This window comes from Sinohyriopsis cumingii, chromosome 19 (assembly GCF_028554795.1).
Source record: "Sinohyriopsis cumingii isolate HCF-2022 chromosome 19, ASM2855479v2, whole genome shotgun sequence".
Lineage (NCBI taxonomy): Eukaryota > Metazoa > Mollusca > Bivalvia > Unionida > Unionidae > Sinohyriopsis > Sinohyriopsis cumingii.
Window position 1 is genome coordinate 53,069,626 of NC_142979.1, and position 23,880 is coordinate 53,093,505.

Consider the following 23,880-nt stretch of genomic DNA (forward strand, 5'->3'; position numbering starts at 1 on the left):
TTGCCACACTAGCGCATTTACAGTACGGTACATGTATACTAATATTACCCCATTACTAATTCATTGGCTGCCGTTTTCTTTCGCACTCACAGTAAGGTAAAACCAAGTAACAAATGGGACTGTAAACTTAATGACTGACGTTTTCTTTGTCATTGTCAGGAAGGTAAACTAGGTAAACTTCATATGTCACAGAAGTCATAACGAAAGTACAATTCAATAAAATAAAGAAAACATGTACGTAGAGGGTACCAATGAAGATTTCGCGAATCCGTGAATTCGCGAATCCAGATACACGAGGTATTACTGTACATAAATACAGCTCAATCCTAACTTGTATCAGTTGGTTATTACTGTGTTGTATGCTGATTTTGTACATAAATATAGCTCAGTCCTGGCTTGTATCTAGTGGTTAGTACTGTGTTGCATGCTGATTTTGTGCATAAATACATCTCGATCCTAACTTGTATCAGTTGGTTATTACTGTGTTGTGCGCTGATTTTGTACATAAACACAGCCCAATCCTAGCTTGTATCAAGTGGTCAGTACTGTGTTGTATGCTGATTTTGTACATAAATACAGCCCAATCCTAGCTTGTATCAAGTGGTCAGTACTGTGTTGTATGCTAATTTTGTACATAAATATAGCTCAATCCTAGCTTGTATCTAGTGGTTAGTACTGTGTTGCATGCTGATTTTGTGCATAAGTACATCTCGATCCTAACTTGTATCAGTTAGTTATTACTGTGTTGTGTGCTGATTTTGTACATGAATATAGCTCAATCCTAGCTTGTATCTAGTGGTTATTACTGTGTTTTGTGCTGTGTTTGGACATAAATACAGCTCATGTACGGTATGATTTATAATTTAAGAAGAATGGTCTCAGTGGTTTGCTAATACTGGACCTTGCAGGAAAGTATTGGGACCTCAAGCTTTGTGTTAATTTACCATATTTGTCGGCCTATAAGTTGATGCAGAGTATAAGTCGAATCAGCAAATTTGGCAAACTTTCCATCCTTCATCCTTTTATAAGTCAATGCTGTGTCTAAGATGAGGCCAGATCAATACTTCTGTTTGCTTTTTTTCACTTCGTTCTACACAGTATCACATCATTTATCTAACTCAGTAACCCTTCCAGTCAGGATCATTAAATGTAACTAAAAGTACCTATTTTGTTTCACATGAAGTATTTAAAATGTATTATGTACTTTTAGCTACATATAACGACTCAGATCCAAAAATATATTGAGTTACAGATAGGATAAAACTCGCGTTACTGTGTGGAATTAAATTATAATAACTTTGGTTTCGTAAATATTAAAGTATCAATGTATGCTATTTCAGATTACAGCAATAGGGACATTGCATCAGTAAAACAAAAATGCATTTTCCGGGAGTTGGGGGAGGGGGGATGGGGTGGAGGGGAAGAGAGACACAGAGAGAAGGATGCATATGTATTCCATGGCATTTGTCTTTTTGCACCTCATGATCAAAATAAAATATTGTCCGATATGAGAGAGAGAGAGAGAGTTCAGCTCTCTCTTTGTGGATTTTTTAAAAAACTTATTGCTCCATGGTTGCTGAAGCTTTTGTCAAAGAGAGAAACCACTAATAAATGAAACAGTAAATGTAAACTATGAAAATACATGCCACACTCCTTCAGGATTTAAATATTCACAGTAGTTATATCCATATAGCCTCCATTAGGTTAAATCCCAAGAATGACCATTTTGCATGCTGTCTAATTTTCTTTGCAAGTATAATAACCTATCCATTACCAACAATTATGATTTTGTTATAAAGTACATGTACTCTTCCAGTACTTAGGTGGCAACTGTTTTTTATCTTTGCTCATGCTAGATGTAGTTTTAAATTGGTGCTGGTTCCATTGGCAAGTTCAAAAATGTCACTGGCTGTTAAATTTACAATAGTAACCACTTGGCATTTCCGTTAACTATATGGTACGGTATTCATAATACCCATGGGTAGCCTCATTTTCCTATTGGTAGCCTCACTAATCTAATCAGGTCTGTTGAATCTTGACCTCAGATAGGTGTTAGCTTGGAATGACTGAATACAGCCATAGCATATTTAATTAGCATGTAAATACAACTACAAAGCCCTGTGATTATTTGAATAATGAAGTGGAAACAAAAATTAAAAGGAATTGCTTACCTAGTGGTATTGATTGATAATGGAATATGGTACTGCACTTGTACACAAGTAAAATAGGTCATTAGGTAAATGAACGATACAGATTTACAATCGTGAAGACATCTCTGTTTGTCTCTTTCTCTCTTTGATCCTTAGGTGCAGGAAGAAAATTGTGATGGAATATGTCTTTGAAATGGTTATTCCTCTTCTAACTTGTAAATTCTAATGCACATCTATGTAATTAAATTTAAGCAATGTATATTACAAACAACGTACTATACTGGTGCATGCTGCTTTAGCACAATTACATCTGATCTCTTAATTATTTTTAATATTGACAATCATGTAATTGTTTAAAATACTAAACGTGAGATCCTTTATTTGTTGTTATACGATCTCTTCCCCAAAATTACATTTTTTACTCATTTTTTTTCATACTCTTGAAGAATTATTTTCGATATGAAAAATATGATAAAGCATTTTGGATGACATAATCCATATATAAGTCGATTTGGAGTATAAGACGAAGCTAAGATTTTCTGGTCAAAAGTATCATCTTATAGGCCGGCAAATACAGTATATAGTTTTCCCCTATATTCTGGCGAAAGCTTGAACTTTGCATATTTTGCAGTATATGTATGTATCCAGTAATGTGTATTTGTGTGCAGACTTGGATTTTTAATGTGGCTTTTAAATTAATAATTTTTCAGTCATATCGCTACAATGTCTGCAGTATGGCAGTTTACAGTGATGACTAGCACTGGGGCATCATGCCTCACTTAGTCACATTATCCTGGCACCAGGCCAACCAGTCCTAACACTAGCCTCTTAATGCTGAGAACCAAGCAAAACAGCTGCTTGTACCATTTTTATAAGTCTTTGGTATGTCTCAGCTGGGGTTCAAACCCACAAACTCCTGCATCTGAGGAGGGCACTCTAACCAATGTGTATTTCTCTTGCAGGTGTGGATGAATTGAAAATGACATAAAATTACCCCATAATTGGATGCTAAGTTGGTTACTATTCCTCTTTTTTATGCGTCCAGATGCTTGCAGCAAGGGGTTCCAAATTTGGTCCTGTCCCTTCATCCCAAAAATCTCATTAGCATGATTGTGCACACAAAAAAACCTGAATATAAAGAACAATCAAACTTTATATGCATATTTTTATGCATCTGTAGATGACCATGTTAGATTTTGAAGCTATGAAAGTGTTTTCTTCCTCTTTCCAAGGTAAGAGTCCCATAGAACCCCCTGGGTTACATGTATTTAAAATTTGCTCTTCTTACTTTCATGTGTCCAGCCTGTTATTTCATCATATATAATGTACTGTGCTTTTCACAATACAACTATTACAGATACTTATATTGTGTTAAATTCCTTTCAAGTACATTAAAACGATGAATTCCTTTTCATGCTAACATATTGTGAGAATGTGTTTCATGTTCTTATTAAAGACAGAAAGTCTACAGATCAGAATTGAAATAAGTTTGTGTCCACACAGAACTCCGTACAGACTTAAGGTGACATATAAGAATAAAACCACACGCGTGGACTGCAGTAACTACAAAGGCATCTCCTTGCTCTCCATAGCTGGCAAAATACTTGCTCGCATCATTCTCAAAACGATTATTGAATGAGTGTCAGAAGATAACCTCCCCCAAGTCTCAGTGTGGTTTTTGCCCAGACCGCAGCACCATTGACATGATCTTCACAATGAGACAAGTCCAAGATAAGTGCCTGGAGCAGAACATGAATCTGTATGCCATCTTCATGGACCTGACAATGCCTTTTGATTCAGTCAGTAGAGATGTACTATGGGTAGTACTCAAGAAGCTTAGTTGTTCTCAGAAGTTTACCAACAGCATCTGGCTCTTCCACGATGACATGACTGGAGAGATTCTCTCAGACGGTGAACACTCTGAGAAATTCCCCATGTCTAATGGTGTCAAACAAGGCTGTGTACTCACTCTGGTACGAATCTTCACATGACCTTAACCTTGGTATCTACATTAGATATCACCTGGATTCATCCATATTTGATCTCCGTTGCCTTGCTGCAAAAACCAAGATGCTAGACAGACTCATCATTGAAGCACTCTTTGCAGATGACTGCCCTCATATCCCATGAAGAGACTCACTACAGGCAATCATGGACAGGTTCTCTGAAACCTCCAATCTATTTGGACTCACAATTAGCTTAGGAAAGACAGAAGTCCTCTTCTAGCCTGCCTCAAACACTGTCCTCTCACAACCCTGCATCACCATTGGTGACACACAGCTGAAGAATGTGGACAGTTTCAGATACCTTGGCAGCACAATATCCAGTGATGGCTCCCTGGACAAAGAGATCACTGCGAGGATCCAGAAAGCCAGTCAAGCGCTCAGACAACTCTGAACCAAGGTCTTGCAGCACAAGGACAATATGCCTGTCAACAATGATGTAAGTGTACAATGCAGTTGTCCTCATGTCTCTCTTGTATGGCTGTGAAACGTGGACTGTCTACCAAAGGCACATCAGTCAGTTCCACCAGCACTCCCTAAAATCCATCATGTGGATCAAGTGGCAGGACTGAACCACCAACCAGGAAGTCCTCGATAGAGCCAACACAGCAAGCATCGAAGCCAAACTAATCCAGGCCCAGCTTCGTTGGACTGGCCATGTCATCTCCATGAATCAAAACAGAATCCCAAAGCAGCTGTTCTTTGGCGAGCTAGCATTAGGGCAACTGAAACCAAGGCTGCCCTCACAAGAGGTACAAAGACAATCTCAAGACACACATTAAATGGATAGACCTTCAACCCCACCATCTCAAGCTCACTGCCTCAGACAGAAGTCACTGGCAAACCAAGACCAGAAAATCCTGTTCCACCTTCGAGGTTGACCGCTGCCAGCATATTGCTGCAGCTCATGAGAGACGTCACAGAGCTGTATCCCAGCCACCCCCAACCACCGGTGTCCCATGACCCACCTGCAACCACCTGTGTGCATCAGAATTTTAACTCCAGAGCCACATGCACGTCCGCTGTTGATGATATCGCACAACATATCTTCCTTGGCTTGAGAGGCTGCAAAGATAGAGAGATGTTTGTTCATCTGTTTTGTAAGGTGAATGGATGTGATCCATGCCCATCAGAACTGGTTGGAGATGTCATTGAACCTTCTTCATTGTTGGATTTGCCCTCAATGGCACCTTTCAGATTCAGTGGAGACACCTGGCAATAGCCATGTTTTGGAGGCGACAGCCAGGATTGATAGGGTCATTGACTATTGCTGGTTACCATACCATGGCCAGACTTTGACAGCTTTGGCCAATGTTCTCCTCATATGATGTGTCGCATGTCTGCGATCCACATCTTTCAAACCTTGTCATACTCTCCTTTTCCAGACGACCTTGGTTGGGTCACTTTTGCTTTGGAGGAACAGTAGAGGAAGTTTAGAAGCAGGCAACTCAGGAACTGCCCCTCCACCTTTCTGCTTAACCCACATGGGTATATGGAACCACTCAGGCCCTGCAAGTGTGATGGAATGTTAAGTGGCCACAGGGCATGAAATCTTATCTGTTACATGTACACCAACATCAATCCATAGGAGCAGTCATGCAGAGGTGGTAAGAACCAAATTTTGGGCTCACTGGGTCTCCCTATTCCTTAAGACCAGGGGTGGGTGCCATCAATGTCATTCAGAGGAGCTGCGGGTTTCATTCATCAACAATCCTGTACACCTCTCCCCTCTTCATGGAGGCACTGTCAGATCAGGAGAAGGATACCTTTCTACAACAGGAGATACAGCCGATCATCAATAAAAATAGAGGCAGTGGAGCTTGTTCAAAGACCACAATCCCTGGAGTTTTATTGAAGGCTGTTTCTTTTTCCAAAAGCAAACAGCAAGTTGAGATCCATTGTCGACCGGAGTCACCTCAACCAATTCATGATTTCAACAGTTGAGTTTAGTCTGCCTCTCTATTCAATGGGTTGAGCATGCCATCAGTCTTGATGTTACTGACACCTACTTTCACATCCCTATCCAGCCCGTTTCACATCCCTATCCAGCCCGTGTCATAATTTTTTTTTTGTTTATGCATAATGCAACAGTTTATCAGTTCAAATTGATTTCAAGTTTCATGTGAGCATCACTCCTGTAAAATATGAAGTTCAGACATTAAGAAGCAATTTTTCCAATTTTTATAACATTTAGGAAATTTGTTGTTATTGAATAGTCTTGAGCATAGTGTTTTCACAAGGATCATTTTAGGGCATGTTAACATCCTTCAAAAGAAGGGACTTATAATGGATATGACTAGGTCAAAAAAACACAGTATTTATCACAAATTATTAGTGTCATTATTATTATGAGGTTCGATCTCCGGCCTAGTCATACCAGAGACTTATAAAAATGGTACTAACTGCTGCCTCGCTTGGCGCTCAGCATTAAAAGGTTAGTGTTAAAACTGGTTGGCCTGGTGTCAGGATAATGTGACTGGGTGGGACATGATACCCCATTGCTAGATATCACTATCAACTGCCACACTGTAGACATCATAGTGATATCAGACCTGCCAACTCTTATGATTTTGCCGTAAGTCTTACGAAAATTACCCTTAAAATACAGACTTACGGCATACAAGCAAAAACTATGGAAAAATGATCATTGCCAAAAAATCTGGATAATTGGTTCATCTGTGTTTTATTTGGATCCAGGTTTCATATTAGACTTAGTGAAATTAGTTAAGGAACCAGACTAACTTTACAGCAGCACCCAAAATGCTTTAAACTGCACTTATTTGTTCATGCAAAGCATCTGCATGATCAAACTCTTGATTGTAGAATTATGTTTTAAATGGTGTCCCAAAAGTGATGTTTAAGACAAAAGGGAAGATAAGCCTCTAGAAAAGTTTTAATAATCAACACAGAAGAGTAAAAAAGGAATATTCACATCTTTCAGAAAAAATCAGCTGTCTTACTGAGGCAGACTCATTGGGGTTGGCAGGTCTGTGATATGACTGAAAAATTGTTAAAGCTACGTTAACAATCCAAATCACACACACAAGTACACACATTATTATTATTGTTATTATTGTTATTATTACTGCTACTGCTGCTCTCATAATAGAGAGGGAAAGAAAGAGGCACTAAAAGATGAGAATGGGCAAAATGGCATTGCCACAGAAATCAATCAGAAGTGTTTGTTGTCTTTGCACTTTTTAATGTATGTTCATCCATCTATCTGTTTGTATCAACATGTCCTAAACTGCTGAACAGAAATTCATGAAACTTTGTTATTTTTGGGGTGACTGTGCAAAAAGTGACATTCTTGGCTCCTTCCTCATGGGTTATGTTGGAGGGGGTCAAAGGTCTGAAGTTTAAGTTAAATTTATATTTTAAATATTTTCTGGCCATTATGCAGTAATAACTGGAAGACACATTATACATGTGATGGATTTTGCTTTATGATCTACACTGGGTTGAGCACAATGGAGATATGGTGGTATGGAGGTGGGGGTTGGAGAAAAACGTGGTGATTTACAAGCTATTGCAATAACTCTAGTCTGTGAATGTTTTCAGCACAAAAGACATACGAATTTGTTTCATATATGAAGATGTGAAGAAATACATGGTGCAGCCACCAACAATATTAGCAGGAAGTTTGCTTTTGAAGGAATGTTAAGTCAGTAGAAAAAAATGGCATGAGCGGAAACCAAAACTGACCACATGCAAGACAAAACTGTTCAAGAGAGATAATTATTAAGTGAGATCAGATTCTAAGTATATTGTAGGATTGTAAAGGTTCTAAATTTTGACTATTATATTTCAGGTCATATAAAATTAACAGACTTCGGTTTAGCTAAATGGCTTGGAAGAGGTGAGAAGACTCGTACAATATGTGGAACATTACTTTACATGGGTGAGTTACTATGGTTGACAAATTAATCAAGTTCAGTTCCTGGTCATGACGTATTATTGCCTTAGATTTCATATGGAGGCTCATCTGGCTCTCAGCTGCCTAGATGAGGATTTCTTTCAGCCATTGTGAGAGATGAATCTGGGTGACATTCGAAGATGAATGTCAAAGTGAGGTTGGAGGAGTGTACCTGTTGAGGTTTATGAAGCTACTCAATAACCAGCCCAGCTGGTTTGCATTGTTAAGTCTACAGTTATGTACATCTCACTGAGACAAACTGAGTTTGATTCTCATCCATGACAGTTAGACTTTGTATCACCTTCTGTTAAACTATTGATTTTTTCACCCATGTGGCAGATAAATCTCACAAATTTCCAATTCAGATTGAAGAAGTCCACAAACAAGCCATCAAGGAGGCATATTTTCCTCCCTCCCACAACCACAATATCGATACAGGGATCATACAGGAAGTCCACAAAAGGATCCAAGAGCCATTCATTGGACACTAAACCTCTGAAAGCCATTCTATGGAAGTTCCACCCAGTGAAAGCCACAGTTCCACCCAGCGAAAGCCAATATAGCACTGAAAGAGTCCTATTCCAAACTGTTCCTGGTCCCAGTATTAGTGCATCTGGCCATCAGCCTAAGTGCTCTCAATCAATTCATCCATGCCTCTTGGTTCTCAGTGGAAACACCATGCTGCATGATCGCCAACAGTGTGGATTTAAGTGGCAAACACCTTCATGTCCCTTTTTACAAGGCTTCCTGCGATTCGCCTTCTACATCATATACCAATTCAAGGCACTCCCACTGGGCTCAACATCTGACCCCGGATCTTCACTCATCTGATGAATCGAGTAATGGCTCATGTCTAGACCATTTCTATGGCAGCAACATTAAATTACCTGGACCTCATCTTGTAGAAACATCAATGAGTTAGATTTTATAAAACATGATAAACCTTGTTATCATTCTGAACTTCTCGTCAGCAAGGAAAATTCTGACCTAGTACCATCTCAACCGTTTGATCATCTATTTATGGAGTTCAATACACAGGAAACAGATTTCGTCTCCCTCGGTATCAGGGATTGAGATTCAAACCATGGTAGCACCTTTACTTTCGAAGAAATTATCTCCACAATGTAATTCCTTCACCTACTAGGCTTGTTCACAACAGCAGACCTCATGGTCCTAGGTCACCTTCCTATGCTCCCATTGTAAACGATTCTTCTACTCAAATGGGGGCATAAAGTTAGCTTACTGGACCATCCTCTCACCATTAGAACACAACTGAGGCACCATCTGCGGAATTGGGTCAACCTACCTTTGCTCATGGCGGGTATTCACAGTCTGTACTGATGCAGATACGGAAGGCTGGGGAGCCCATCTGTTACCGTCCTTTCATGAAGCCAGTGGTGCATTCTTTCCCCAGGAATGACATCTTCATATCAGTAAATTCTGGAGATGATGGTCATTTTGAAAACCTTTCACATGTGGCAAGAACATTTGCATGGCAAGGGAGTTTTCATTCTGTCTGACAACTCTAGTGACTTATCTCAAATGACAAGGAGGAACTAAGTCCCATGACCTTTGCGTCCTGGTATGGGACTTTCTAATTTGGTGTTGTCAACAACAAATCCACATATAATGTTCACCATATCCCAGGATTCATAACATTCTAGCCAAAGCTTCGTCCCAGAACAATCAACTAATGCAGACAGAATGGTCTCTTCATCCCTCAGTTTTCATTCTTATGTGTACCCGGTGGGCCTGACCATTGGTGGACCTGTTTGTGACATGGTGGAATACAAACTCCCAACCATTGTGTCTTCAGTCCCTGACTAAAAAACAGGCAGTCGATGTCCTGTCTAAAAATTGGAAATGGCCTGGATGCATACGCGTACCCTCCAACACTTCTGATTTCAACAGTGATACAGAAAGCAAGAGAATAAGATTGTTGCCCTATCCTCATTACACCACTCGGATGGGAGAAGTCGTGGATCGACAACCGCATCAATCTCACAACTGGAATACCTCCGAGACTTGAAACTTTCCCTCCTCTACTCAAACACCCATGATGGCAGTTGTTTCATTCCAACCCAAACACCCATGATGGCAGTTGTTTCATTCCTACTCAAACACCCATGATGGCAGTTGTTTCATGCCTACTCAAACACCCATGATGGCAGTTGTTTCATTCCTACTCAAACACACATGATGGCAGTTGTTTCATTCCTACTCAGAGCTGTAGAACCTGCATATCTGGATCAAATGAAACAGGACCTCAGAAATAAACTCACAACCAGTCATGGAGAGACTCGCTTTAGCAAGACGGTACTCCTTTCTGAAAGCAGACAAAGGCACATGGCATGTTTTCTACCAGTGGTGCACAAACGAACACATCGTATCTCTCCAGGCATTTGTACTGCATATAGCTAACTTCCTCTGGCTCTTTGTAGAAGGTTCATGCTGAGTATGAGAAAAGGTTACCACTCCACGATTACTGACACCTTTCGTCATAATGGAGGAGAGGATATGAGAAAAAACAAATACTTATCTGACCTACTCACCAACTTCTTCAGTATTCAAGACCATAAACGTTAGTCTTATGCCCAGTGTGGGTTCTGTCTTGGGTATTAACTGGCTCAACAAGACATATTTGAACCACTTTCAAGGGCATCTCTGGCACACCTTTCATACAAGATCTGCTTCCTCAGTGATTACAGGCAGAATTAGTGAAAGACATTCCCTATCTTGAGACCAGAATTATATATATTTCAGACAAGACAGGTCAGTCTTACTCATGATGGCAGCCTCTTTTCATGGATAACCAGACTTTTGTCAGGAAACCTCTATCTTGTCTGGACACATCAGCTGAAGGCCACCTACAAGAGCCAGTTTTCAAGTGTTAACTCAGTAGAACAGAACAGTTACATTAAGGGAGAAGATGCCTCTTTCTTTTTCTCAAGGAAGGAGGATATATCAAAACTGACTATCTCATCCTGGATTAAGTGGGTTTTTCTCTTGGCATATAGAGCAATAACCTCAACTCAAATGAATTTATTACGCATTTCGGCACACAAGTTTAGAGCTGTTGCCACTGGTCTAGCATTCAACCAGGACAGTTCTTTAACCAATACCATTCAGGCTGTGGGATGGAGATTGAACTCCACATTCTCTCACTTTTATCTCCAAGATCTGTCCTCCCAAAGGGTCCAGTTTAATCTGGTAGGACCTATATTCGCAGCTTAACAGGTTACCCTTGTAGGTCAATCGACAACTGCTTTACAACTTCTGCTGGATTTGCAAGGGGTGGGAGAATTTCCCTATTTGAAGCCATGCCTAGACAGATGGAATCCCCCTCCAGTCGGGTTACCTAGAAGCTGTCTCACATATCTTAGGGGACTGAAGATGGTATCTCCTGGGTAAGGGGATATACCTCCCTCCACCTCTTACCTATTCTCCTAAGGTATTGTGATTGGGTCACATATTTTCCTAGTAAAGTATGTTTCTTTGAGAATACTTACCCAATCATAATGCACATACACCCTCCCAACCTCCGAACAGTTACATCCATAGAGAGCATGCCTTCCACTCCTGTAGTAATTGATGTATTCTTGTAATTTGCTGCCAGATCTTTTATGTAAGATTAGGTAAGTATTCTTTTACTAGGAAAAATTGGTGTCATGATGTTTGACATGGGTGAGGAAAACAATATAGGTGTTTGGTAGCTAGAAAAGGAAATCATGGTCTCAGATGTATATCACTAGTTTTTTACTTGGCAAAGCTTGCTGAAAACATATAATCAAACCCCTCAACTGGAGTTTTCTTGTCTTGGTGCCTACACAGTTATGTCATTTTTTCAGGTTGTAGGTGGAGTTTCTTTTTAGAAGGCCTGCATCTCTCTCTGTCCACCCTTCTGTCTGTAACTCTCTCTTCCAAAACAGTTAAATGGAAATTCATCACACTTACCCATGTAGTAACCATCTCTGAGAGAGGTGTGATTTCTTAACCCTTCTTCTGAGATCACTGGGAGGAGGTCAGATGTCAGATGTACAAATATTGCAATTTCTAATATTTTTTTTAATTTAAACTTTGTTGATGTGTTTGTTGCAGAAGGTCACATGTGTCATGTCCTGGAGGAAGGGTTGGAATGCAGACATCAAAAGAAGTGTTAGGGATTTGCCATGGCAGCCATTGAAGTACTGTACCTTCTCTTTGAGATGGCAAGGATAATTAAAGAAATGTTTTGTTTTTCTTCTCCTGCTGTGCCAATTCAAAATAAATTGTCAATATTTTTTTAACAGAAGCAACCAGGATTGCATGACAATCATATATTAAGAGTTAAAAAAATGAAGTCTGTATTAGATTTTGTTGTTAGAGAAAAACTTAAAATGAAAAGCAGCATTTCAGATACGTCAGAATTTCCTAAATGTACAAAATATTTAAAACCTCTTTTACATGCAGCAAAATTGTTTGTAAACTTTTTATGATTGAAATGATTTCAACATTTATTTCAGCCCCAGAAATACTAGCTGTATACCCATATGGTCATACTGCAGACTGGTGGTCACTAGGGATACTGATGTATGCAATGCTAGTTGGCAAGGTAAGGGTTCAATTCAGGTATAAGAAATAATTCAGGTCGATTACAAGGATGGTCCTGGCTTTTAAAAAGTTGTCGCCCAAAAAATCTCCAACCTCAATATTTTGTCACCAATTTTCAAAAAATGTTGCTAGAACAAGTAGTGAATATTTTTCCAAGTCTATTAATATAATAGGTAATGAAAATTGAAAAAGATGGGATAGTTATTACTTTATTGACAACAAGCAATACAGCCATAATATTACAAAATAAATCATTACATGACTGTTTTGCACTACTTCCATGGATGGTCTTTTTGCATCCCGCATCACCGTTAATGCATAGATGTCACTGTTGTCACCTGAAATAAATGCATTATCAATGTAAAATATCTACTTTCCTGACACCTACAGTCTATCTTTTTTTTAATAGAAACATCAGGTGTTAAACAAATCTATATTATTATATTATTTTCTAAATAATAGGTTTGTACGGAACTTTTGTTAATGACATTTTAATACTAAAACCCTATGATCGTACTCTGCAATGTAAGATAAGTGACGTATAATGCAATGGTCGATTTCATGCATTCAGGAATTAAATGCCCCCCTCCTTTCATGGCTAGCTTCATAAAGTACATCTCCATTAACCAGGAGTTCATAAATTTATTTTTGCTGCGCTTTACATGCTTTTCTTGTAGTGAATTGCTTCCTAAATCCTAAGAATGATCACTGAATGCTGTAGATTTTTTCTCGTCAAGCAAACTAGAATCGCCATTCCCACCAATGAAATAGTTATCATAAAAGAGTTGCTTCCAGATAGCACTAGATTCAGCTTGCAAAGTGTATTACCTGCATACACTTTCTGGAGATCCAAACTACATGCAATTATATTTTGTTATCTCAGTCATACCAATGATGCAACGTGGCTTTATGTCTATGAACAGGTTACCATCTATAGGCAATACAAAAAATCTATTTGCCCTCTCTCTTCCCAGTATGTACACTCAGATGCTTTCTGAGGCACACAGTGAAAGTCGTCTGCAGCAGGCATCAGAGGTCCTAAAGGTTAAGGTAGGAAAGCAAGACACCATCTGTCTATTTGGCTAAAGTGGGTTATTAGATCAGCATACTGTTTTCATGAGTCTGGACTTTGAAAGTCATGTCTCAATTCGACATAGTGGAGTCAGTTGACTGACATACCTAGTCAACTTTTGCAATTTCTGTTACATGACATGGCCTAATACAGGAGAGAGCTGAATCTTGTCTGGTTTTTAGTAGCTGCCCAGATATTGACCACACCCCATTCATGACATCACAACCTCCGCCCCCAGACATGACCTTATAACTTTCTCAGGATTCACACATAAACTCTTAAACATATGGTGATAGCCAGGTGTAGGATCAAGCTTTGGTCCTCTTACCTATTTTCCATATTTGATATGATTGGCTAATGAATTTGATGAAGAACGGACATTATTTTAGTAAATTATGTTTCTCTGAACATACTTATATGATCACTTAACTATGAATTCCTCCCACCCATTCCAGCAAATGTGAGCACCCTGTTGTATGCTTCACTTAAGCTTAAAAAGGTAAACATCTAGTATATAGGTAGCGACCTAGTGGGGGCATTGGGAGTTAATCTTTAAGAGTTACTTCCCTTAATCTATTTGATATATATATATATATATATATATATATATATATATATATATATATATATATATATATACACATGTGGAAAATAATCAGGTAAATATTTGCTGAGATACATCATTTACTAAGACAATATTTTTGCATACAAAGTTTTTATTTCATAGATATTTTTGTTTTAACTGATAAAACATACTTGTTTAAGCCATGTAGGTTAACATGATACGACACAGTTTGAATAGCTATGGGTCTTAGGAGCTTCATTGATTATTGGTGTAATATTTCTGAGACAAACATATAAATCACAACATTTCCACAAGCTAAAGATTAGCAAATTTAGTATCTTATCTGCTTATATGTCATTAGATTCAGAATGATATATCTATGTTTCATGGCACCCCAGCACAAAGTGGCTGTATGGTGTGACTAAAGGTACAATTAAAAGAAACTGGACATGGACTTTAGAAACAACTATTTCAAATAAATGTAAACATGAAATGCAAGAAGATAAAATATAAAAGTCAAAATGTTACAGTTCTGTAAAAGCTTCATAACATAAAAGATAAAGGTAACACAAAACAATACATATATGCAAATTTCATTGAATGTAATTATGATTACATTATATGTAATACTGTGTAAGAATTATTTTAAAAATGTAAGAAAAAATAAGCCTGATACAGAAATATCACAAGAGGAAGAAACTTAGTTTTGAAAGGATTTTTAAAAAATGGACTTAGTGGAAACGATCCTCGGCTGAGTCATACCAAAGACTTACAGAAATGGTACTTACAGCTGCCTCACTTGGCACTCAGCATTAAGAGGTTAGTGTTAGGACTGGTCAGCCTAGTGTCAGGATAATGTGACTGGGTGGGACATCATAAAACATGTCTGCAACATGATGCCCCAGTGCTAGACATCACTATAAACTGCCACACTGCAGATATCATAGCGATATGACAGAAAAATTGTTAAAGCTACGTGAAAAATCCAAATCACACACACACACAAACACACTTAGTGGAAAAGTACATGCACATTTTTCATGTAAAACTAAATTGCTGACAATTAAGATTTTCAGATATAAGTTTATATTCTTCTGGAATTGGGTGACATAATGTCTCTGACAACTATAATTGCATTAAAATGATATGAATTTCAGGGAGCAAAATGTTAGTGACAGAAAGAAAATACAATTTAAAAGAGAAAACCCTCCCACCACATAGACAAGTGGTAATGAAATATCTAGAATTAAACTGCAGATGAATTTAAACATTTATGGAACATTTGTTGAAGTAAGATTTCATTGTTTGAAATGTTTATAATAAAGGGTGGGAGTTTTTTTCTTAGTTGCACTATGGCAATTTAGAGGGCTCAAGAATCCAAATGTAACTGACTTGTACCTTACTCCAACAGAAAAACAGACCATATACCGTATATACTTATAAATTTAGCCCAACTGCAAACAACAGTGACCTTGATTTTCTGTTGCATAATACCCTGGCAGATCAAGGTCTATGTTTTTGTACAGGTTACATAGACCCAGATGTGCCAGAGCATTTTGCGATGCCGGATCTGTGTCTTAGATATCTGCAGTTCAATCTGACTTCATAAGTGAGTACATATGGTACACAGAAGTCCTGCAGAGCTGTACACTCCTCACAAATCAGATCATTGCCCTTTTTACCCATGCCTATCACATGTCATAAGGATTTGAGTAAAACTCTAAACTTGTCATTGTGCAGACACTCATGGGCATGCTTGACAGATTGAAAGGCATGAAATGTGCACACTCTCTTAAACAAGCTAGCTTTTATCAGAACTCCTAATTTGTATTCCAGTATCCAGTGGATGGTGCTAAAGACCATGTGGAGATGGCTCAGAAAGTGCTGGAATGTGACTACCTTTGTCCTTCATTTGTCTCTGACAAAATGCAAGATATTGTAAATAAGGTAATGAGATGAGAACATTATCAGTAAAATATTAAAGGGGGGTACTTGAACTAGCATGACTGTGGATAATTACCAACAAGGCTTCCAACGCCAATTTGAAAAAAATATCTACCCACTACAGTATTATAAGTGATTGCTTGATGCATTTATTGACTGAGACCATACTGTAGTTCCCTAATCCATGTTAGTATACCTATTACTTGACTTAGATCTGTTGTTGTTTTCCATTTTATCTTCAGCCCATCTGATTCTGTTTCCATTTTTTTCTATTTCAATTTTATTTCTGTTTACATGTTTGTATGCTTGTTTGACCTGCATCTTTTTTTTAAAGCTATATAATTAGTAATTAAAAAGGACTATACATAGTGATCACAATATCAGTCAGGATCAACTTTTTATGTAAAAGTTTCTCCTTTGAATATATTCCCCAATCACATTATGCTAGGAATATTAACCAGCTACCTTGTCAATCCCACCCTACTTAAAGATGAAAATCATCTTTTTCAAATTTATTTCAGTAGACAAAAGGCGACAACTCTTGCCCATTACTTCCCCTTGGCACCACCAGGTGTCACTAGTATTTAGGATTATTAACTGATTCATCCAACATTCCTTTTAGATTTATTATGCCAATTAATCATTCTGCTGCAGATTGTATACATTCCTTTTACAATTTATGCAAAATTTGAGTGATTTTGTCACCTTTAGGGACTTTGCCCTTTAAGACAACATCACACCATGCTATCGTTGACCTCTGCAAGGCCATTAAGAGTTAGCATGACTTTGACTTTTTATGCTTGCTTCATTTGTAACAGAGTTGGTTTTTAGCAAGTTTTAACATTGCTGCATTGCTAATTTATGCTTTGTTTTTCCCTTGTTTAGTTTCAGTGTAAAGGTCAACTAAATACTTGAAATGCATAAGTTCAAAGCATAGTCTATAAGTTTCTAATGTGACTCTGACTTTTTTGTTTCATTCATTATTAATGGGAATATATTTATATTAGTGAGTTATTAACTTGTTGAACTTCATGCTTTGCTTTCTCTTCTTGTGTCGTTTCAGCAGAATGTCATTTAAATGCTATTTATGCAACTTCAGAGCATGAAAGTCTACTATGACTTGTTTTGTTTATACTATACGTTAGCAATATACAGCATCTGTAATATGTGTTCCAAGGAAGTCTGGGCTACCATATTAGTTAGTCACTCACATACTCATTTGCTACTCTATCCTTTGTTCTCTTATGTCATTTCAATAGAAATGTTTACTAATTGCATGAAATGCATGTTCAAAGCCATAGTCCATTCTGCATTGACGGGAAGGAAATATGGAATAAGTCAAGGAAGACAATCTACAGTTCATTGTTGGAAATACCAATTCATTGGGGAATAATTCCAATTTTAGGCAGCCGAATGGGCATAAGTCCCCCCATATGTCTGAGCATGGCCTTCAGGCCTGTAATTCAGGATGCATGGGGTTCATATTAGATAGTTGAATCCACTTCCTTATACAACTGCGATGTTACTGGCAATCCACCCATCACCAACCATACAGCTGTCACCAACTGTCCAGCATGGGAGACCTTTTGAGAAGATTGCCCACTCAAGTGTGACTCAATGGGCCAATGTTTGTTAATTTTAGGCAGCCCAATGGGCATAAGTCCCCCTGCATGTTTGAGCATGGTCATTAGGCCTATAAGTCCAAACGGTTATGATCATAGCTTGGCCTTATAGTGAACCTTATGGAAGGTGGCAGTGGAAAGCAGTGCATCTCCATGACCCATACAGAGCCCATGGCTACTACACTCTGTAAATTTCCTGCATTTTGTAACTGGAGAGCCCATTGTTGATTTATCTCCCTTATCCATCAAGACTTCCTACACTAAGGTCATGTCAGCATGTAGGCTTATAGTGTCTGTATCCTTATTCATGCATTTCTATTCTTTGCCCATGGTCTAATTTGTAAGACAATTGCAGCAGAATGTATAAAATGTTGTTCTGGACCTGTCTTACTATTGAACAGAAGAACAGTGCAGAGCTATGCCATATATCTTTACCTGGAAAATAGTAAACGAATATAATAAAGCAATGAAGCATCCAGCTGAAAACCGAAATAATTAACCATACTACCTTGAGAGGTTCAAGGACAACCCATACAGGTAAATGCAATAAAGCATGGTGTCCAGATGCCAAATGTGTTAACAGAGAAAACTCATCTGTATGTAGCCAGTCATTGTGGAATATATGTATGATAAGAGTTTTCTGTAGGTCTCAAGGACTTGCATATTAACATGATTAAAAGTACAGTCCAGACTTTTCTAAAGTTGCATTGGCTACATGTGCAAGTACCTAAGTACAATTAAACATGTAAAGATGACGTGTGGCTAATATTGTAAAGGCAGAATATTGTCCACATAGAAAGACAAGTTGGAAATATAGATGGAGTATACTTTCTTTATGAAGTGATAATTCCATCAGCTTGTATCAGCACTGATATTAACCACTCAGTGGCCTAGTGGTTAGAGTGTCCACCCCAGATGTGTGAGGCTGCTTGTTCGAACCCCAGCCAAGTCATACCTAAGACTCATAAGAAACAGTATGTGCTGTCTCGCTAGATGCTCAGTATGAAGAGGTTAGTGTTAGTATTAATCGGCCTGGTGTCAGGATAATGTAACTGGGTGAAAGTGTGCTTCTCAGCACAAGCAGAAGTAGTAACTGAGATATTCATGGGCTTTGCTGTTAATCCCTTTATCAAAGGGAGATCACTCTGCCCAACTGCCTCCTAGGTGGGCAGATAACTTTTAGCTTCATTTGGTTAAAAGTTGTATCTGAGACGGCTGGTTTTGCAAGGTAGTAGTAGTTCTTCTAAGGTATAATGATTGGGTAAATATTTGCAAGGAAAGTTATTTAACTCAAATTAATATTCTCTTCAGTGACCTTTCGTCTGGTTTACAGCCTATAACAAATGAAAGGTTTTGCATGACCTGTAGAATGTTGGAAACCAGTAGCAACCTTCATTTATTGTAATATTTTTTTTTGCTTAAAAGTTTTTGCTTTTTAAATGGTCATGGTTACAAAGGATTCAGTAACTGTGTTTTTTCATTAGTTTTTGTAGTAATTTCATTCTTTGCAGCATTCTTTATATCATTCTGCACTCTGCCTGAAGATCCTCCTATCAGATTAATATGGTCTTTCACAGCAGTGTCAAAATGTATATTTTGTGTAAGGTTGCATGTTCGAACTCTGGCCAAGTCATACCTAAGACTCATAAAAAATGGTATGTGCTAAAAAATGTATATTTTGCCACAAAATTATGGTAGATTGTTGCATTCTGCAGGTGGTTTGTTATAACAATGAATTTAAATAATAAAATTGATTCATGCATTATGATTGTGGTCATATATAACATGTGGCTGATCAGCAGAGGTCACTCAAGACAAGTTTTTCAGTATAATATTTAAAAAATAAAATTTCTACAACTTCAGTGCCTTTTAACCAATTTTGAAATTTTTTCACTTTGAACCAAAAATGACTTTGAAATAAAGTGGTTAAATTTTAAAAATAATTTCTTAGTTCTTATCTAAATATGTAACCTGATCAATGTATGTTTGGAATACTTTCAGCGCCTTTGCAAATTCAGCCCCAATCCAAAACTAGGTAAGATGTTAAATTGTCTTTGGCGTGGTTAGCAACAGTGGTGCTATATTATTTTATGCTTGCCTAGAAAGCGAGTCAAACAAGAGTAGTCTCCCTGTGGATATAGGAATGGGCACACACCCTATAGTCTTGGATATTGTGCTTGTTCATGCTGGTGTGCACGAGGACCTTACACATTCCACTTCTTGCCATGCCATTCCAGTGTTGGAGAAAAGGTTTCTTTCTGTCGGGAACTATACTTAATGTGTTTTCTACCTTTTGCTTGCTGTATTTTATTCAAGATGAATAATTCATAACCTCTTTTGTTAACTTCATCTTACAATGATTTATTTGGTGCCATCTTAACTGCCTACCCTGGGGTTGTGAGTACTTGTTATTTATCATTATGTATTTATAATTTACTTTATATAGTTCAGAGACCACTCCGGTGGCCTAGTGGTTAGAGCATCTGCCCCGGATGTGGGAGGTTGTGGGTTCAAACCCCAGCTGATTCATACCATAGATTTCTAAAATTGGTACTAACACCTGCCTCGCTTGGTGCTCAGCATTAAGAGGTTAGTGTTAGGACTGGTCGGCCTGGTGTCAGAATAATGTAACTGGGTGGGACATCATGCTACATGTCTGCGGCATGATGCCCCATTGCTAGACATCATTTTAGCTGTCACACTGCAGACATGGTAGTGATATGACTGGAAAATTGCTAAAGCTATGTTAAAGATCTAAATCACACACATACACACACACACACACACACACACACACACACATACACACACACACACACACACAAACACACATATAGTTCAGAATATAGTGTTCTGAACAAACAGTTGGTGTTTTCATCTACACAGGTAGCTTAGGCATTGTTTGACTGAGTTTCACCTGTAAATGTCTTTGTTTTGTTCTCATTAATTACAGGTGCCATGTGCAATGGGCAAAAGCATGTATGGTGAGTCAAAAGCAGTTTAAACTGGCAGTAAACAATCACCCAACTGGTATCTTTTGTATGAGATACAATTTGGACCATGTGCGATATATTTGTGCTTAGTGAATAGATTATAGTAACACAAACTTTTTCGGTCAAACAGCACTCTTAGGAGAATTGAGTGAGCAAAGAAATGAATAATTATAGACTCTAATGCTGTTAGTATTGCTGACAGCTCTGTCTTGATGTAATTCCAGAAGGCAGAAAGTTTGTATTTAAAGAAGCAAATCACCTTGTGTCCTTTCTGTATGCCTCTTACACAGCACAAACATGACCATCACCCCTGGTGATGCAGCCAGAATTTCATAGTAAAGTGGATTGACTTGAAAATAACATCTGACAGTCTTTAAGACAAAGGTTCCAGTCATTGACAGTGACTTTGCAGAACTGGCAATGAAGAAATCCATTTCAGTGTGCAAATCTTTTTTAAACACACAGCAACAGATATGGAAGAACATGATGATTGGTTCCATGCTTAAATTAGTGATTGTAGCCATTTTTTAGCAGTCCAATCAAAGCTTCAATCTTCCAAGGGAGAACCCTACTGGAAAAATATCCATAAATCAGTGTCCTGAATAACACAAGTTCTTATGTAATCAGCACCCTCCAAGAATATAATAACCTTCATGAACATACAGCCAATGGAATGGGATGTCCTTCTAAAGGCCATCATAAGGCAATTCTCAGATTGCAGCCACTCTAGTAAAATCTTCTCTTCGACTTCCAGATCGAGGTAGTCACAAGACAGGTTGGCAGAGAGGCAAATCTCTAACAGACTTAGCATTAGAGACCCCAGACGTCTTTCCCAGGAGAGAACAGAGGAACAGGGAGGACCTTTTAAGCTATGACAGTAGAGAACCCTTTTCCATGCCCATTGCTTGCCAAGAACTAAGAGCCTGCAGACAACCTACTCCAGAAAGACAATGGTTTCATACAGATCCCTCTTCCCAATAGCCATCTAAAAGGAAATGATAACCTGCTCATGCTGCCATTATCAGACATCCTGGTTAGGAGAAGACTTAAGCATTTCATTGTATAATGGGAACACTGCAATGACAATCAATGGTCCTATCAGACTATTATAGAATGACTTCAAATTACATTCAACTCCACTCTTCCATTGGCAAGAACCTCATTTGCTACAGACATTCAAAGAGACCCATGAGTGCCAAAATGCTGTGTGAGAAATCATTCCTCTTCTCTCTGAAAGGGTGATTGAAGTCTAATGTCACCATTCAGTCTGTAATGGATCTCAGTCAGCTCAGTCAGTTTGTATATTCCCCACTTTTCATAAAGAAGTAACATAAATCGATTTTCATTGCATTTTAGGAGGAGGATTTCACTGACAGTCTTGATCATCAAGTCGTGTAGTTCAGTGTTCCCGTACATGAATCATCTCAGTTATTCCCAATGGTTTCTTTATAGGTTCCAGGAGTTGCCTGAACATGATCTCATGTGTCTTAATAAGCATTGTAGATAGTATCATGTACATGACCTTCATATACCTGGAAAAACACCACTCTGCATCAAACATGAAATTCCTCATAACACTTTTACTAAATCTTGATTTCGTTGTCAATAGGGACTAATTTGATCTCACTCCATCTCATCACATCATTCAGTTTGGAATGGAATTTAGTATCCTTTTAAATTTGATGACTCTTTCTCAAGCATATGCACTGAGCCTCATCAGAATGATGACTCCTATTCACTGAGAGTCAGATCTCAGCCCAAACATTACTGCTTCACCTATGCTTTCTCATTGCTGCAGCAGACCTCATTGTCCTAGCCTATTTATTTCTGAGATCATTTTAAATTATCCACCTTTAACAGCGTCAGTCGGAGGTCTGCCCACTGGATCAATCAGTCAGTTTTGGATGTCATGAAGTCCTATCCTAGTAAATGTGAGGACTTCACTTGGCTTATGACTGGCATTCCACAGTGAGACCAGCCACCAGAAATAACAATTTGTACAGATGCCAGATTATTAGGTTGGTGCACCCAACTCCAGACCTCCTTCTTAACACATTAACCCCTGCCGACGAGTTAACGTGGCAGGAGGTAGTAGCCCACTGCCGAGCTCTGTAGCGTCATGGTCATGCATGATACACTAAAGTGGGTGGTATTATAGAAAAGTAGACAGATGTAGCTCTATAATGATAACAATTAATCTGAAGTTCTAGCTGCACTACAAAATACATGGAAAAACCACATTTTTTTTACCTGATTTTGTTTCAACCCAAAATTTGCCCGTGGTCGGAATGCGATTTTGTGTTCGGATTTTAGATTTTTTGGTCTCAGATCAAAGGCAGACTGGTATGAACTGCAAACAGACAGATGAAACTTTGCAAACAGTAGGATAAGATGGGTATTTGGAATTTAAAAAAAAGAACTCCAACTTTTACCCTTTTGCTCATGCATGAGCCAAATAGCCAATGAAAAAACAATGTTTCTAACACAACTAGGCATTAGGTTGTTTGAAAATCACCTGGAAGTTGATGTATTAGGATGTATTCAGAAATAGCATTCAAAATTTGTTTCCTACTTGAATTTCAGGCGAAAATGACAAAAACCTCCAGGGGTTAATAATAATAATGAGGACTTTGTACAGCACCTAATCTTTAGAAGCTCTAAGCGCTTTACAACATTAGACAACCCTTTAAGATAAAAAACATATGATGATATGATTACAAAAACACCATAAAATTAAAAAACATTAAAAACATGCTGAAAATATTTAAGGTAGGAAAGATTATTAGGTCTTTAAGTTTGTTCTTGCAGTCAAAATAAGTGAGTTTTGAGAGCACTCTTGAATATGATTACTGTGTCTTTGTGTCGAAGTTCAGTGGGCAATTCATTCCACATTGCTGGACCCTGGTATGCAAAAGAATGCTGTCCATATGACTTTGTTTTCATAGTGGGAATAATGAGTATACGATTGTCAGAAGAGGTGCGTAAGTATCTTGCTGGTGTGTACACATGGGTAAGGTCGGATAGG

At 38.2% G+C, this 23,880-nt stretch overlaps 1 protein-coding gene across 1 annotated transcript in view; it reads left to right on the forward strand.

Moving 5' to 3' along the window:
- The window catches only part of LOC149775711 (ribosomal protein S6 kinase-related protein-like), a 77,708-nt gene that overhangs the window by 32,922 nt on the left and 20,906 nt on the right, over positions 1–23,880 (forward strand). The window contains exons 9-11 of the mRNA XM_089942941.1: positions 7,965–8,054; positions 12,572–12,660; positions 16,133–16,243. Coding sequence (XP_089799067.1) covers positions 7,965–8,054; positions 12,572–12,660; positions 16,133–16,243 — 290 coding nt within the window. The remainder of the gene's footprint in view (positions 1–7,964; positions 8,055–12,571; positions 12,661–16,132; positions 16,244–23,880) is intronic.